General features: G+C 37.9%; 1 protein-coding gene and 1 long non-coding RNA gene across 3 annotated transcripts in view; both read right to left on the bottom strand.

Moving 5' to 3' along the window:
• Positions 1-8,383: 8,383 nt before the first annotated feature.
• Positions 8,384-9,388, bottom strand: LOC125502079. Its single transcript, XR_007279897.1, has 2 exons — positions 8,913-9,388; positions 8,384-8,818 (listed from the first exon to the last, which is right to left on the bottom strand). It is a non-coding gene; the product is annotated as an uncharacterized LOC125502079 (long non-coding RNA).
• Positions 9,389-11,017: 1,629 nt separating this feature from the next.
• The window catches only part of LOC105685003 (UNC93-like protein), a 51,382-nt gene continuing 44,354 nt past the window's right edge, over positions 11,018-18,045 (bottom strand). For both annotated transcript variants that reach the window (XM_048659731.1, XM_012398789.4), the window contains one exon: positions 11,018-15,919. In XM_048659731.1, coding sequence (XP_048515688.1) covers positions 15,600-15,919 — 320 coding nt within the window. In that variant the 3' untranslated portion in view covers positions 11,018-15,599. The remainder of the gene's footprint in view (positions 15,920-18,045) is intronic.

Here is an 18,045-nt window from a genome sequence, read left to right as displayed (position 1 = left end):
GCATACACAGGATCAGGCACCCGGTCTCGGAATACCTCCTCGGGTATCCTGTTCTCCTGATACCTAGGGAATTTTTCGGCTCAAATTTAGAATTCCGGAATACCTCCTCGGTTTTCTGTTCTCCTGATACCAAAAAAAAAAAAAATTCTAGAAGAGATTCTATACAGAGGAACGAATGCATACACAGGAGCAGGCACCCGGTCTCGGAATACCTCCTCGGGTATCCTGTTCTCTTGATACCCAGGAAATTTTTCGGCTGAAATTTAGAATTCCGAAATACCTCCTCGGTTTTCTGTTCTCCTGATACCAAAAAAAAAAAAATTCTATAAAGATTCTATACAGAGGAACGAATGCATACACAGGATCAGGCACCCGGTCTCGGAATACCTCCTCGGGTATCCTGTTCTCCTGATACCCAGGGAATTTTTCGGCTAAAATTTAGAATTTCGAAATACCTCCTCGGTTTTCTGTTCTCCTGATACCAAAAAAAAAAAAAAATTCTAGAAGAGATTCTATACGAAGGAACGAATGCCTACACAGGATCAGGCACCCGGTCTCGGAATACCTCCTCGGGTATCCTGTTCTCCTGATACCTAGGAAATTTTTCGGCTAAAATTCGGAATTCCGAAATACCTCCTCGGTTTTCTGTTCTCCTGATACAAAAAAAAAAAAAAAATTCTAGAAGAGATTCTATACAGAGGAACGAATGCATACACAGGATCAGGCACCCGGTCTCGGAATACCTCCTCGGGTATCCTGTTCTCCTGATACCTAGGAAATTTTTCGGCTAAAATTTAGAATTCCGAAATACCTCCTCGGTTTTCTGTTCTCCTGATACCAAAAGGAAAAAAAAAATTCTAAAAGAGATTCTATACAGAGGAACGAATGCATACACAGGATCAGGCACCCGGTCTCGGAATACCTCCTCGGGTATCCTGTTCTCCTGATACCTAGGAAATTTTCCGGCTAAAATTCAGAATTCCGAAAAACCTCCTCGGTTTTCTTTTCTCCTGATACCAAAAAAAAAAAAATTCTAAAAGAGATTCTATACAGAGGAACGAATGCATACACAGGATCAGGCACCCGGTCTCGGAATACCTCCTCGGGTATCCTGTTCTCCTGATACCTAGGAAATTTTTCGGCTAAAATTCAGAATTCCGAAATACCTCCTCGATTTTCTGTTCTCCTGATACCAAAAAAAAAAAAAAATTCTAGAAGAGATTCTATACGAAGGAACGAATGCATACACAGGATCAGCCACCCGGTCTCGGAATACCTCCTCGGGTATCCTGTTCTCCTGATACCTAGGGAATTTTTCGGCTAAAATTTAGAATTCCGAAATACCTCCTCGGTTTTCTGTTCTCCTGATACCAAAAAAAAAAAAAATTCTAGAAGAGATTCTATACAGAGGAACGAATGCATACACAGGAGCAGGCACCCGGTCTCGGAATACCTCCTCGGGTATCCTGTTCTCCTGATACCTAGGGAATTTTTCGGCTAAAATTCAGAATTCCGAAATACCTCCTCGGTTTTTTGTTCTCCTGATACCAAAAAAAAAAAAAATTCTAGAAGAGATTCTATACAGAGGAACGAATGCATACACAGGAGCAGGCACCCGGTCTCGGAATACCTCCTCGGGTATCCTGTTCTCCTGATACCCAGGAAATTTTTCGGCTGAAATTTAGAATTCCGAAATACCTCCTCGGTTTTCTGTTCTCCTGATACCAAAAAAAAAAAAAATTCTAGAAGAGATTCTATACAGAGGAACGAATGCATACACAGGATCAGGCACCCGGTCTCGGAATACCTCCTCGGGTATCCTGTTCTCCTGATACCTAGGGAATTTTTCGGCTAAAATTTAGAATTCCGGAATACCTCCTCGGTTTTCTGTTCTCCTGATACCAAAAAAAAAAAAAATTCTAGAAGAGATTCTATACAGAGGAACGAATGCATACACAGGAGCAGGCACCCGGTCTCGGAATACCTCCTCGGGTATCCTGTTCTCCTGATACCCAGGAAATTTTTCGGCTGAAATTTAGAATTCCGAAATACCTCCTCGGTTTTCTGTTCTCCTGATACCAAAAAAAAAATAAATTTTAGAAGAGATTCTATACAGAGGAACGAATGCATACACAGGATCAGGCACCCGGTCTCGGAATACCTCCTCGGGTATCCTGTTCTCCTGATACCCAGGGAATTTTTCGGCTAAAATTTAGAATTTCGAAATACCTCCTCGGTTTTCTGTTCTCCTGATACCAAAAAAAAAAAAAAATTCTAGAAGAGTTTCTATACGAAGGAACGAATGCCTACACAGGATCAGGCACCCGGTCTCGGAATACCTCCTCGGGTATCCTGTTCTCCTGATACCTAGGAAATTTTTCGGCTAAAATTCGGAATTCCGAAATACCTCCTCGGTTTTCTGTTCTCCTGATACCAAAAAAAAAAAAAAATTCTAGAAGAGATTCTATACAGAGGAACGAATGCATACACAGGATCAGGCACCCGGTCTCGGAATACCTCCTCGGGTATCCTGTTCTCCTGATACCTAGGAAATTTTTCGGCTAAAATTTAGAATTCCGAAATACCTCCTCGGTTTTCTGTTCTCCTGATACCAAAAGGAAAAAAAAAATTCTATAAAGATTCTATACAGAGGAACGAATGCATACACAGGATCAGGCACCCGGTCTCGGAATACCTCCTCGGGTATCCTGTTCTCCTGATACCTAGGAAATTTTTCGGCTAAAATTTAGAATTCCGGAATACCTCCTGAGTTTTCTGTTCTCCTGATACCAAAAAAAAAAAAAATTCTAGAAGAGATTCTATACAGAGGAACGAATGCATACACAGGAGCAGGCACCCGGTCTCGGAATACCTCCTCGGGTATCCTGTTCTCCTGATACCCAGGAAATTTTTCGGCTGAAATTTAGAATTCCGAAATACCTCCTCGGTTTTCTGTTCTCCTGATACCAAAAAAAAAAAAAATTTTAGTAGAGATTCTATACAGAGGAACGAATGCATACACAGGATCAGGCACCCGGTCTCGGAATACCTCCTCGGGTATCCTGTTCTCCTGATACCCAGGGAATTTTTCGGCTGAAATTTAGAATTTCGAAATACCTCCTCGGTTTTCTGTTCTCCTGATACCAAAAAAAAAAAAATTCTAAAAGAGATTCTATACAGAGGAACGAATGCATACACAGGATCAGGCACCCGGTCTCGGAATACCTCCTCGGGTATCCTGTTCTCCTGATACCTAGGGAATTTTTCGGCTCAAATTTAGAATTCCGGAATACCTCCTCGGTTTTCTGTTCTCCTGATACCAAAAAAAAAAAAAATTCTAGAAGAGATTCTATACAGAGGAACGAATGCATACACAGGAGCAGGCACCCGGTCTCGGAATACCTCCTCGGGTATCCTGTTCTCCTGATACCCAGGAAATTTTTCGGCTGAAATTTAGAATTCCGAAATACCTCCTCGGTTTTCTGTTCTCCTGATACCAAAAAAAAAAAAATTCTAAAAGAGATTCTATACAGAGGAACGAATGCATACACAGGATCAGGCACCCGGTCTCGGAATACCTCCTCGGGTATCCTGTTCTCCTGATACCCAGGGAATTTTTCGGCTAAAATTTAGAATTTCGAAATACCTCCTCGGTTTTCTGTTCTCCTGATACCAAAAAAAAAAAAAAATTCTAGAAGAGATTCTATACCTAGGAACGAATGCCTACACAGGATCAGGCACCCGGTCTCGGAATACCTCCTCGGGTATCCTGTTCTCCTGATACCTAGGAAATTTTTCGGCTAAAATTCGGAATTCCGAAATACCTCCTCGGTTTTCTGTTCTCCTGATACAAAAAAAAAAAAAAAATTCTAGAAGAGATTCTATACAGAGGAACGAATGCATACACAGGATCAGGCACCCGGTCTCGGAATACCTCCTCGGGTATCCTGTTCTCCTGATACCTAGGAAATTTTTCGGCTAAAATTTAGAATTCCGGAATACCTCCTCGGTTTTCTGTTCTCCTGATACCAAAAAAAAAAAAAATTCTAGAAGAGATTCTATACAGAGGAACGAATGCATACACAGGAGCAGGCACCCGGTCTCGGAATACCTCCTCGGGTATCCTGTTCTCCTGATACCCAGGAAATTTTTCGGCTGAAATTTAGAATTCCGAAATACCTCCTCGGTTTTCTGTTCTCCTGATACCAAAAAAAAAAAAAATTTTAGTAGAGATTCTATACAGAGGAACGAATGCATACACAGGATCAGGCACCCGGTCTCGGAATACCTCCTCGGGTATCCTGTTCTCCTGATACCCAGGGAATTTTTCGGCTAAAATTTAGAATTTCGAAATACCTCCTCGGTTTTCTGTTCTCCTGATACCAAAAAAAAAAAAATTCTAAAAGAGATTCTATACAGAGGAACGAATGCATACACAGGATCAGGCACCCGGTCTCGGAATACCTCCTCGGGTATCCTGTTCTCCTGATACCTAGGGAATTTTTCGGCTCAAATTTAGAATTCCGGAATACCTCCTCGGTTTTCTGTTCTCCTGATACCAAAAAAAAAAAAAATTCTAGAAGAGATTCTATACAGAGGAACGAATGCATACACAGGAGCAGGCACCCGGTCTCGGAATACCTCCTCGGGTATCCTGTTCTCCTGATACCCAGGAAATTTTTCGGCTGAAATTTAGAATTCCGAAATACCTCCTCGGTTTTCTGTTCTCCTGATACCAAAAAAAAAAAAATTCTATAAAGATTCTATACAGAGGAACGAATGCATACACAGGATCAGGCACCCGGTCTCGGAATACCTCCTCGGGTATCCTGTTCTCCTGATACCCAGGGAATTTTTCGGCTAAAATTTAGAATTTCGAAATACCTCCTCGGTTTTCTGTTCTCCTGATACCAAAAAAAAAAAAAAATTCTAGAAGAGATTCTATACGAAGGAACGAATGCCTACACAGGATCAGGCACCCGGTCTCGGAATACCTCCTCGGGTATCCTGTTCTCCTGATACCTAGGAAATTTTCCGGCTAAAATTCAGAATTCCGAAATACCTCCTCGGTTTTCTTTTCTCCTGATACCAAAAAAAAAAAAATTCTAAAAGAGATTCTATACAGAGGAACGAATGCATACACAGGATCAGGCACCCGGTCTCGGAATACCTCCTCGGGTATCCTGTTCTCCTGATACCTAGGAAATTTTTCGGCTAAAATTCAGAATTCCGAAATACCTCCTCGATTTTCTGTTCTCCTGATACCAAAAAAAAAAAAAAATTCTAGAAGAGATTCTATACGAAGGAACGAATGCATACACAGGATCAGCCACCCGGTCTCGGAATACCTCCTCGGGTATCCTGTTCTCCTGATACCTAGGGAATTTTTCGGCTAAAATTTAGAATTCCGAAATACCTCCTCGGTTTTCTGTTCTCCTGATCCCAAAAAAAAAAAAAATTCTAGAAGAGATTCTATACAGAGGAACGAATGCATACACAGGAGCAGGCACCCGGTCTCGGAATACCTCCTCGGGTATCCTGTTCTCCTGATACCTAGGGAATTTTTCGGCTAAAATTCAGAATTCCGAAATACCTCCTCGGTTTTCTGTTCTCCTGATACCAAAAAAAAAAAAAATTCTAGAAGAGATTCTATACAGAGGAACGAATGCATACACAGGAGCAGGCACCCGGTCTCGGAATACCTCCTCGGGTATCCTGTTCTCCTGATACCCAGGAAATTTTTCGGCTGAAATTTAGAATTCCGAAATACCTCCTCGGTTTTCTGTTCTCCTGATACCAACAAAAAAAAAAAATTCTAAAAGAGATTCTATACAGAGGAACGAATGCATACACAGGATCAGGCACCCGGTCCCGGAATACCTCCTCGGGTATCCTGTTCTCCTGATACCCAGGGAATTTTTCGGCTAAAATTTAGAATTTCGAAATACCTCCTCGGTTTTCTGTTCTCCTGATACCAAAAAAAAAAAAATTCTAAAAGAGATTCTATACAGAGGAACGAATGCATACACAGGATCAGGCACCCGGTCTCGGAATACCTCCTCGGGTATCCTGTTCTCCTGATACCTAGGGAATTTTTCGGCTAAAATTTAGAATTCCGAAATACCTCCTCGGTTTTCTGTTCTCCTGATACCAAAAAAAAAAAAAATTCTAGAAGAGATTCTATACAGAGGAACGAATGCATACACAGGAGCAGGCACCCGGTCTCGGAATACCTCCTCGGGTATCCTGTTCTCCTGATACCCAGGAAATTTTTCGGCTGAAATTTAGAACTCCGAAATACCTCCTCGGTTTTCTATTCTCCTGATACCAAAAAAAAAAAAAATTTTAGAAGAGATTCTATACAGAGGAACGAATGCATACACAGGATCAGGCACCCGGTCTCGGAATACCTCCTCGGGTATTCTGTTCTCCTGATACCCAGGGAATTTTTCGGCTAAAATTTAGAATTTCGAAATACCTCCTCGGTTTTCTGTTCTCCTGATACCAAAAAAAAAAAAAAATTCTAGAAGAGATTCTATACGAAGGAACGAATGCCTACACAGGATCAGGCACCCGGTCTCGGAATACCTCCTCGGGTATCCTGTTCTCCTGATACCTAGGAAATTTTTCGGCTAAAATTCAGAATTCCGAAATACCTCCTCGGTTTTCTGTTCTCCTGATACCAAAAAAAAAAAAAAATTCCAGAAGAGATTCTATACAGAGGAACGGATGCATACACAGGATCAGGCACCCGGTCTCGGAATACCTCCTCGGGTATCCTGTTCTCCTGATACCCAGGAAATTTTTCGGCTAAAATTTAGAATTCCGAAATACCTCCTCGGTTTTCTGTTCTCCTGATACCAAAAAAAAAAAAAAATTCTAAAAGAGATTCTATACGAAGGAACGAATGCATACACAGGATCAGGCACCCGGTCTCGGAATACCTCCTCGGGTATCCTGTTCTCCTGATACCCAGGAAATTTTTCGGCTAAAATTCAGAATTTCGAAATACCTCCTCGGTTTTCTGTTCTCCCGATACCAAGAAAAAAAAAAATTCTAAAAGAGATTTTATACGAAGGAACGAATGCATACACAGGATCAGGCACCCGGTCTCGGAATACCTCCTCGGGTATTCTGTTCTCCTGATACCCAGGAAATTTTTCAGCTAAAATTTAGAATTCCGAAATACTTCCTCGGTTTTCTGTTCTCCTGATACCGAAAAAAAAAAAATTCTAAAAGAGATTCTATACGAAGGAACGAATGCATACACAGGATCAGGCACTCGGTCTCGGAATACCTCCTCGGGTATCCTGTTCTCCTGATACCTAGGAAATTTTTCGGCTAAAATTTAGAATTCCGAAATACCTCTTCGGTTTTCTGTTCTCCTGATACTAAAAAAAAAAAAAATTCTAAAAGAGATTTTATACGAAGGAACGAATGCATACACAGGATCAGGCACCCGGTCTCGGAATACCTCCTCGGGTATCCTGTTCTCCTGATACCCAGGAAATTTTTTCGGCTAAAATTTAGAATTCCGAAATACCTCCTCGGTTTTCTGTTCTCCTGATACCAAAAAAAAAAAAATTCTAAAAGAGATTCTATACAGAGGAACAAATGCATACACAGGATCAGGCACCCGGTCTCGGAATACCTCCTCGGGTATCCTGTTCTCCTGATACCTAGGAAATTTTTCGGCTAAAATTTAAAATTCCGAAATACCTCCTCGGTTTTCTGTTCTCCTGATACCAAAAAAAAAAATAAAATTCTAGAAGAGATTCTATACAGAGGAACGGATGCATACACAGGATCAGGCACCCGGTCTCGGAATACCTTCTCGGGTATCCTGTTCTCCTGATACCCAGGAAATTTTTCGGCTAAAATTTAGAATTCCGAAATACCTCCTCGGTTTTCTGTTCTCCTGATACTCATAAAATTTCTTGGCCTCAATTGTAAACTCCGGAAACGCTGTTCTCAAGCTAGTAATCATTCTTTCTCTCTTGTGTCTACGATTCATTGAAATTAATAAATACATGGGCAGGCTTATGGTCTGTTCTGCAAAGAATCAGTCGCTTTCTCTATCAGACTCGAAAGAATCATGGAGGATTGAATGCATGCACATGATAAGGCACTAAGTTTCGGACCACCTCCTCGGGTTTCCTCTTCTCCTGATACAAATCTTCACTTTTCGGCCAACTTCTAATTTTCAGGGCCGGTATTCTAGAGCTTTGCATTATCTCTTCCGGTTCGAGTGAAAGCATGAACGAATGACTGAATGCACATGCAGGCATATGCTGAGTCTTGCAAGGAATCAGTTTCTCTCTCAATGATACTAGGATATTAGTGGATTTGGCGTGTAGGGGTGGGATTGATGGTATTCGAACAATCTTGTACTCAAAGTCGTCAGATATATTGATAAATTAAAGGTCACAAATACATGTTTGTACATCGTCATACATGTTCGGGATTCATTTCTACAGATATATTCATTGCTTCGTTATTACAATATAACTTTCAATAGTCACATCAAAATAATGATTTCATAGTTATAAAGAAAATATGCACACAGTACGATTCAACCCATATAATAACTTAATTAGAGCAATTATCCACTCTGCATGTATGATGATTGGCTTCGTCGCATCTTTCCTGGCCCCTGACAGGCAACTGAGGACGTGCAAGCGAAGTTACATACACAGAAATTGGTTGATCATCCTCCGCTAAGGACTCTGCGAATCAAATCTTCGAGTTAAAGTGGAGGTGGTTATTCTTCCTCCAGTACAACTTCATCGCTGCAGTCTCCTTTGTTGATTCGAGCATCCTTGTGTACGAAATAATAATCTCAAGCCAAAATAAAGATCGTGCTTATATTTTACATAAAAGACACTGTTTTTTCCATACAACACCCTACCCACCTTTAACTCGTTTTGCTGTGGCGACTACAATTATGGTCTATGCCTAATCCTAAGAGCTCAATTCTCTTTTTAAACAAAAAAGCAATTTTTCTCAATTTTTTTCAATCTTTTCCGATTTTCTCCGATTTCTTTCGATTTTTTCTGATTTTTTCCGATTTTTTCCGATTTCTTAATCAATTATGCGAATTTTCCACGCATTTCTCTGGGTGCCGCCATTTTCTTCAAGCTCCGCCTACCGCGAGTACAGCTAGCGCCATGTGGCGGATTTTTGGTGAACTAACTTCTAGAAAACGCGAAAGTTTTGACCCTCCTTCGAGCAAAACCGGAAAAGTATTGACCACCATTTCTCTCGGCTCCGCCTACCGCGAGTACAGCTAGCGCCATGTGGCGGAATTTTCGTGAACTAAAATCTCAGGTTTCTTGCCCCTTGACGTCAGGCAATGTGTTGCGTGAAAGAGATGTATTTCGTGGTCAATACTTTTCCGGTTTCGGAAAAAAGCAAAAGTTTTGACCCTTCTTCGTGCAATAAAAACGCGAAAGTTTTGACCCTCTTTGCAGCGAAACCTGAAAAGTATTGACCACTTTCCCGAGTAAAACGCGAAAGTTTTGACCCTCCTCCGAGCAGAACCGGAAAAGTATTGACCACTATTTCTCTCGGCTCCGCCTACCACGAGTACAGCTAGCGCCATGTGGCGGAATTTTTGTGAACTAGAATCCCAGGTTTCTTGCCCCTTGACGTCAGGCAATGCGTTGCGTGAAAGAGATGTATTTCGTGGTCAATAGTTTCCCGGTTCTGGTTGAAGAAGGGTCAAAACTTTCGCGTTTTTTTGCTTGGAAAGTGGTCAATAATTTTTAGGTTTTGCTGCAAGGAGGGTCAAAACTTTCGCGTTTTTGATGCACGAAGAAGGGTCAAAACTTTTGCTTTTTTCCGAAACCGGAAAATTATTGACCATGAAATACATCTCTTTCACGCAACACATTGCCTGACGTCAAGGGGCAAGAAACCTGAGATTTTAGTTCACGAAAATTCCGCCACATGGCGCTAGCTGTACTCGCGGTGGGTTACCCCTTGTGAATTTTATAGGGGTTAGTTCACTGAAATTCCGCCACATGGCGCTAGCTGTACTCGCGGTGGGCAGAGCTCAGAGAAAATGGGCGGGACTCAAAAATAGGGCCGTACAATTAATTACAAGGGCCCGCACCACCCAGGGGCGGCACATTCAAAAAATGATTTGAAAAATTTGAAAGAATTAAAAAAAATTGGAAACACTTGGAAAAAATCAGGAAATAATTAGGAAGAAATCCGGGATCGTGAATTTCAGTTGCAGATTATAAATCTATCATCAAATCCTTTCGAGATATCCTTGTTTTTCACTTCTTCAATCGATCAATTGGAGATAACTTGATCTGCAGTTTCGTAGAATGTTGATTCTAGCTTGCTTTTCGAATGCAATCATTGTTAGTCTATAGGAATGCAAATCAGACAGATCAGACAGATGCTTTCGATCTTATTACAAACATTCTGAAATTATGAAAATTATGGGAAAATTCCCTAGTTCCGGAATCCACGAAATTCCCAATGACATAGGTCCTCCGGTAGCTTCTGATTATTAAGCACCTCTCCAAAATATGTGGATCAAATCGAACACTACTTCCCGAGTTATTACTCAATTAAAACTGGAAGCTGAACTCAAAAGGATTCGGAAGACGTTCCTTCCTGACAATGATACGTTCGAAACGCGACTGGAAGAACTTCGACAAAACCGAGAATTATGGCGCAGCGGCAAGTGCGTACTAATCCTCACCCCGATGCATGACTCTCTCTTTCGCCTCGCTAGCTCCTTTCTTCTTTTCTCAAAGGATATGCACGCTGCCATCGATGTCGCTCCTGACGACGTCGTCGCTTCGGCTGTTGCGACGATACTGCCGTTGCTTCGGAATAGAAGGATCGACGAATTGTTCGCGCAATTTTTTTTCTCCCCAATTCAGGTTGAGACCCTGACGATCGGAGGGGCTCTATTCGAGAATGATGAGGTTGAGGACATTTCTTCGGAAGAGAAAATTTGTCCCGAGAAAATAGGGTTCAAATAATATCACCTGAAAGGTGTATTTACTTCTTTTACCATTTATTCAAATGATATTCGTCTAATATTCGCTAAGAGGCATTGTTACGTGGTAATGATAATAATTCTAACAAGTGTAATAACAATATTAATGTTCATTAATTAACACTAACAATAATAACATCGATAATAATATTCTGGTGACAAAGAATAATCATTATAATAATAAAATAATAATAATAACAATGCTGGTGTTATCTAGATTCTCTTACATTATTTGTAAAGGCATACTATATGCGTTATGTACTGTACAAATCTTATATCATAAGACCCGCAATGATGCGAACCAAATCATGAAGTATAGGTATGATACGATATCATCTCCCTTTTTCCTACCCTTCTTCAATCGAGCTATGGTATCATCACTCAGGATTGAATCGTAATGTAAAATAATAATGGAAAAAAATGATTAGAACAAAAATGATTGAAAAAAAATCTTTACGGGTAAACATGTATAATTATACATCTGATAAGTAAGTAAGTGAATGTGGACATTTTTCATCATATATCTCTCGGTCGCACCGCTCGAAATGGATATCGCAAAAATTAAATTTCGTTTCCTTTCTTCTCCTTTTCTCTCCTCACACATCGGTGCGTGCATAAAGATAGTCGTAACAAGAATATTCATATCGGTGGTGATGACGATATTAACAATAATAATAATAACGATGACAGTAATAACAATATTATCAATGTTGATAGACTTATTCACAATATAAACGATCGCAAGAAGGGAGAGTTCAACAATATGTCGGATAAACTCGTATTATTTATTTGTTTAATGGTTTATTCATTCATTTATTCATTTATATTATACAAATACAATTTCCAAAATTGTGCTGCCAAGAAAATCCGACAATTAGTCTGTACAAATGATCACCATTCATTTACTATTTCCAATTACTTTCCAATTCTATTGTTAACGAATCGACCGTTAGCTGTGGGTAGAAAGATAATGAATTTTTATCAAAATTTGACTATCTGAATTTCAATAATTAACTGAGTTAGTTGATCAGTTTTTAATCAACTCATCAGTTTCCCCTTTCTCTTCATTTTTTTGTCTAATGAATAATCCGTTTATAATGATTCAAAAAATAAAATGATCGTTATTCATAGATTTTTCAACAATATTCCATAAACTGCATCAGGGCATGGGGTGAAATTTCAATCACAGAAAAGCAAAGAAAAATCAAAGTTCAATCAAATTCACGGTCAGAACACGTCGCAGATATGATTATGCGTTAGAAAGAATAATTATTTCTTTTTCTAAGTTTTTTCTTCCTTTTAAATCACCCATTTCTCTCTTTTCTCCCGCCGATGAATTCGATCGAATCGGTTCAACAATCGACGAAATATAAAATTTATTGTCAATTGATAAAACTAAAAACAACACGATAATGGAATGGACAGAATATAAAAAAATATACAATTGAAATAATCGAGAAATAATAAAATTTACATAAATAAATCGATTAAAACAAAATTAAACAGAGATTATGGAGATGAAAAAAATGCTGCAATGAGTTTGCACCGGTTCTGGAATGTAATAAAGTTATCTGCCACATATTCCGACACGTAATTATCTCTCTCTCTCTCTCTTTAACGCATATATCTATATTATAATAATACGAGTGTTTCTTTTCTCTTTGTTCCACGGGGCGGTGCGAGTTGCATAAATTGGATTGATCTAGATCGAGTGCAACAATAGAGAAAATAATCGGAATCTCTCGGACAGAAAATACAACGAGTGAGGTGGAAATGCATGTATATGTTGTATCCCTATCGCTATACGTGTACATGCATTTATATTTCGTAACATTATATAAAGAGTAATTATATTATAGTTTTCTTGAATTACTGAGAAAAAGGAATGCGTTTACAGCTGATCGCCACGTGTATACTTATGCCGCTCCTCGTTATACCTGTACAACTTTTTCAATCGATTTTTTAACCTTTTTTATTCTCATCGTTTCATTACCCATGTGACATTGTTCAATGGATTCTAACGCTACGTGAATGTACATCTTCATATGTCGTGTATTTCGAATGGCAAACGTGTTGAAAATAATACAACATAACGACAAATTGATTGCAATTTATATATAAAGAAGATGAAAATGTGTGCAAAGATTTTATTTTCCGTTTCCCTCTGCTTTTCCAATTCATTGTCCATTTTTTATTCCTCAAATAAGTGAAGAACGAGCGAGGAGAGGAAAAAAAAAACTATTTCATACGGACTCAAAATATACCGCGGCATGGAAGATAGATAGATTGATCGTTCAATCACCGTCAATCTATCCATCTATCTCCTGTTCTTCGTTTTTCTCTTCTCCAACCATACCCGGATCTGTTTTATTCAGTTACGCTACCTTCCACCTAACGATTTCCAAAGAGCAAAAGAAACAGAAAAAAAAAAGAAAAACTAAAAAGAAGGAACTACTTCGCGTATATATAGCGAGAAGTTAGCGCGATATTACTATAACCGTTAATTATTCATTCGGGCTGAATAACTACTACACACTATATGATAATTTCGCGATGACAATTCCTTCATTTTATCTAGTCATGTACACGAGCATGTATATTTGTATTTTTGAATCCAATCCCTGTCTTTCCTCTCCGCCTCATCATCTCTTCGTCACTCCGTGGTCGATAGCGACCAGAGATGAGAGGAGGGAGGGATAACAGGAACGAGGATTTGGCAAAAATAAAAATGAATAAATATTTGCGACTAACCACATCGAGCTCTCCATCGGAGGATCTCAGTTTGAAACAACAATTTCCGTTCGTACAACACGGGCAGCCTCCGGGCTCAATTCTGGTCCACGTGAAGGTCACGCGCTTTCAACCTCCGCGACGTTGATGGCGATGGCGATGCCGATGCCGCCGATCTTTGAATAGGTTACATGTGTGTATATATATTGATGTATGTGTGTGTAAAGGATACTCGCAGCTTCCGCGTTGCTCTTAACGTTATGCGAATATACAGGTACGTACATATAAACGTGTACATATATATATATATAAATACATGTATGTTCGTTTAAAATAGCTGCCAATCCTTTTTTCCTCTTCAACGTCTTTGTGCGAAAGAACATTTAGAAGAGGACGTGTCCGTATAATAAAATATATTATAGTATACGAATTATATACATATGTATATTAACAACGCACGTTACATACGAAGTTCTCCCGGTTGTTCCAAAATCAAATCAGTGACCTCGATATATAAAATCGCACGCGCGTAGAGTACGTAAAAGTTCGTTCTTTTTTTCTCTTTCTTTTTGTTAATTTATTTACCATGGATTATTCCACCGGTTCTACTTTCAACGCGTCTATAAACATATATATGCAGAGATGAAGAGAAAGAGATTTCGTATAAAGAAAGAATTAATAAAATTACATACATATATTCAAAATGGTGGATATGCGTTCGCGTTTATATATTTGTACGTTTATATTTTATAGATATATTCTTTCGCTATTTATTGTCTTCGGATATGTATATCCATATTTTTTTTTTCTTATTCTCTCTTCCTTTTTCTATTCTTTTCTCTAATATTACGAGTATTCATGCTCATGAATTTTACGATATAGTTCATACACGTTCGTCGTTATTAACACATTTTTTTGTTTCCTTTCTTCCCGTTTCGCACACACGCGTTCAACGTCAAATCTACATATTTATATATGATATCGTACATTGTATACTATATATACGGTATTGCACTTGTTCTATGTGTATCTCATCATAATCGTTATTACATAAAATTCATATTTCAACAGCTCTTTTTTTTCTTCTTCTTTTTTTTCTTTCGATTATCTAAACTAATGAGAATGAGTAATTATCAAAGAATGAAAAAGAGAAAAGAAAAAAAAATTCACAATGCGTAACGATCGCTCCCGAGTTTTTCAATCGTTCATTCCATGCGAACGATCTGTGTCGACGACAATCGAACGTTCTTCTCAAGTATAAAACGATCGTTTAAAATTTTTCCCACGGAACAATTTCTCCAAAATTTACAATCCATTGTGCAAAGGGCAGATTCAATTTACAACAACTATATACCTGTCATCAACTGAATCATCGTTTCACATATTTATGAATAACGATTGATAATTAGATTTCTATCATCAATTAAGAGCCATGTGTATAATACCTATATACATTCGTGATCATTTCTTCTTTTCTGTTTCTCATATAGAAAAAAGAGAAAACAATTATATATCCCATACGGACAGTGATACGTGTTTGATTAATGCGCGCACATTTCATATAATCGGCGGATGACCCTGTTGATACAATTATTCAATAATAATAACTTTATCGTTAATAATATTAATGATACTAATAATAATAATAATAATAATAATAATAATAATAGCGATGATAATAGATATTGTGTGTATTTATTAATTCATGATTGTTTAAATTATTTATTTCATTTTATTTCGTTTTTTATTTTGTTGTTTTTTTTTTTGTTGAATTTTTTTATTTTCTTTTTTAATTTTTTCACGTAATGATGTATGTATATGTATATATATATATATGTATAGGTAATTTTTAGAGATGGGTGATTATTATATCGTCATCTATATCGTCTTTTTCGTCGTCAGTTTCTTCTGGTTTGTTAGCTTCGGCTTGAGCGGATTTTGGATCTTCGGCGATAGCCTTACGTCTCTTTTGCTTACGCCTATGAAGTAATTCAACGATGACGTAACCGACAACACCTAGTATTAACACGGTTAGCATAACGTATAATTTCATACGGGCGCAAAGATGCGTACTGTACGCATATGCAACCACGAAACCGGCGCTCTCCCAGAGCCGGTAATTTGAAAATGCCGCCTCCTTGTTACGCCTGAACAACGTTCCGTAAAGACCTGAAATAAAAGGCGAGACAACGAATTTAATTAAAATCAATCATAATGAACGAATTCTAATCGATCGTTAATCAATATCATATGTACGTATATTGAAAAAGTAAAACACGCGTAAAAAATTTTGGACACAAACGGTATATTCTATAATTTAGAAAAATTTTCTCTTTGGCTTTTTTTGTTTGAAATTTATTTTCGTCACGTGAAAAATATATATTTGTTATTATTAATATACATATACGTATGTGCAGTACATACGTTATATGGTTGTAAAGATTTATGTTAATTAGAGGCAATTAGCTTCGGGGGTTATACGAACTAAATTGACCGAAACAAACATGGTTATTCAAAAATAATTATTATTAACTATATTATTAATACCTCGGTTATTCGTGAATAATTATGAATGATCATTAAAAAGTGAAAAACGAAAAAGAAAACGGAACAAACACAAAATTAAAGTGATGAGATCGCTCATCGATTCGGACATACAAATTAAAGAATCTACGTAGGAGAACTGGGTATAATTCTTTTCTTTTCGTACCTAAATTAATAAAAGGAGTCGATATAGAGTAACAAAAAATATAGCGATATTATTGAAGGTAGTAATAATAATTTGCACGATTATAATTATCGAAGCGTTGCGAATATATATTCATGGCAAAAACGTGTCTCGCAAAAATTATGATCTACTACTGTACGTAAATAACTGGAGGATACGATCGTTAAATCGTGACGTTATGCGTCATCGTCGACACGATTTAATATATGAACAAAATCGATACAGTTTTGGGGGAGAAAAAAAAATAACGTATCGACAAATTTCAAACGCTGTTACCTGATAACGAGGTCGACCTGATTACAATATAAATATTAGTTATACACGTTCGTTGAAACGAAGAAAGATCCGAAAAAATGATAATACTGATAATAATACTCGATCGCTTCTATTAATTAGGTAATAATTACTCTGTCTGTACTCCAGATCCAAGTTACACGTTTCATGTATTTCTAGTGAATGCAGTTTGGATAATCATAATTTTAATTGATTCGCGTTCGTGGGTTGATTGTAAAATATGAAAGAAAAAATCAACGAATAAATTAGCTAATATCAATAAAAAAAATTATGAAAGTAAAATAATCACGAAAGTAATCGTGAACTTGAATTGCATACCGTGCAAGTCCGATGAAACGGGTTGCGATTCACCAGGCGTCCAAATATTCGAGAGAAAATTGAAAATAATCCATCCAAGCGATTGTAAAATAGTAAGAGGATAATTTTACACTACATAAGTAGGTAGCCATTCGCCATTTACGTAGCGTATAGGTAGTGCCAGTAGTAAACGCGTAGGTGTGAAAAAAAGACTGACATTCGATCGTTTATCGATGATATTAATAGATTCGAAGATATATGCATACGAAACGCGTCACAGACATTGTTATGAATGAAATTTTCTATGTATAAATTAAACGGGTATCACAATAGCCGATCCTATGTATAATCGCTCGTATTATGTACATTATACGTACATATATGTACGGAACCCATACCTGTAATACCTTACGGAAAAACTATAATACAGGTAATGCGTATGTTCAGATTATTTCACGTACCTACGTACGTAACATAACCGTACGATTATACTCACATAGGTACGTACGTACACTATGGAGAAAAATTCAAGTGAAACATGGCAGTTATGCAATATCCTTCCTATGTACACCTATTAGTACACGTATCAAATTTTTGACCGACTGTCCACAGCAAGAATAAATAAATAGATAAACTTTTTTCTACTTCTTCTAGTTCCACATACGCCAAAGTATAATATCCATGCGGTAATCGCGTTCATTGAACATTTACATCCGGAAAAAACTAATTTCATGTGCGATACGAATTTTTTGCAACGCAATAAGCAGGTATAAATAACGTACGTACATACCGGTAGAGTATAGCCTTGCGATCCGTTCGATCCTTTGTTTTGATTAATTATTCGCGAGTATGTAATAAACGTATGGTATATCTATTATAATAGTAGAGATAGATAAAACGGTGATTTTATGTACGACGAATATGTATATGTATAACGTGGCTGCACGGTACAGTGTCTATACAGATTACTCTAATA

Source organism: Athalia rosae, chromosome 8 (genome assembly GCF_917208135.1).
Source record: "Athalia rosae chromosome 8, iyAthRosa1.1, whole genome shotgun sequence".
NCBI classification, from domain to species: Eukaryota; Metazoa; Arthropoda; class Insecta; order Hymenoptera; family Athaliidae; genus Athalia; species Athalia rosae.
The sequence above is the reverse complement of the archived record's forward strand: the minus strand, read 5'-3'. Positions and strand labels throughout refer to the sequence as shown.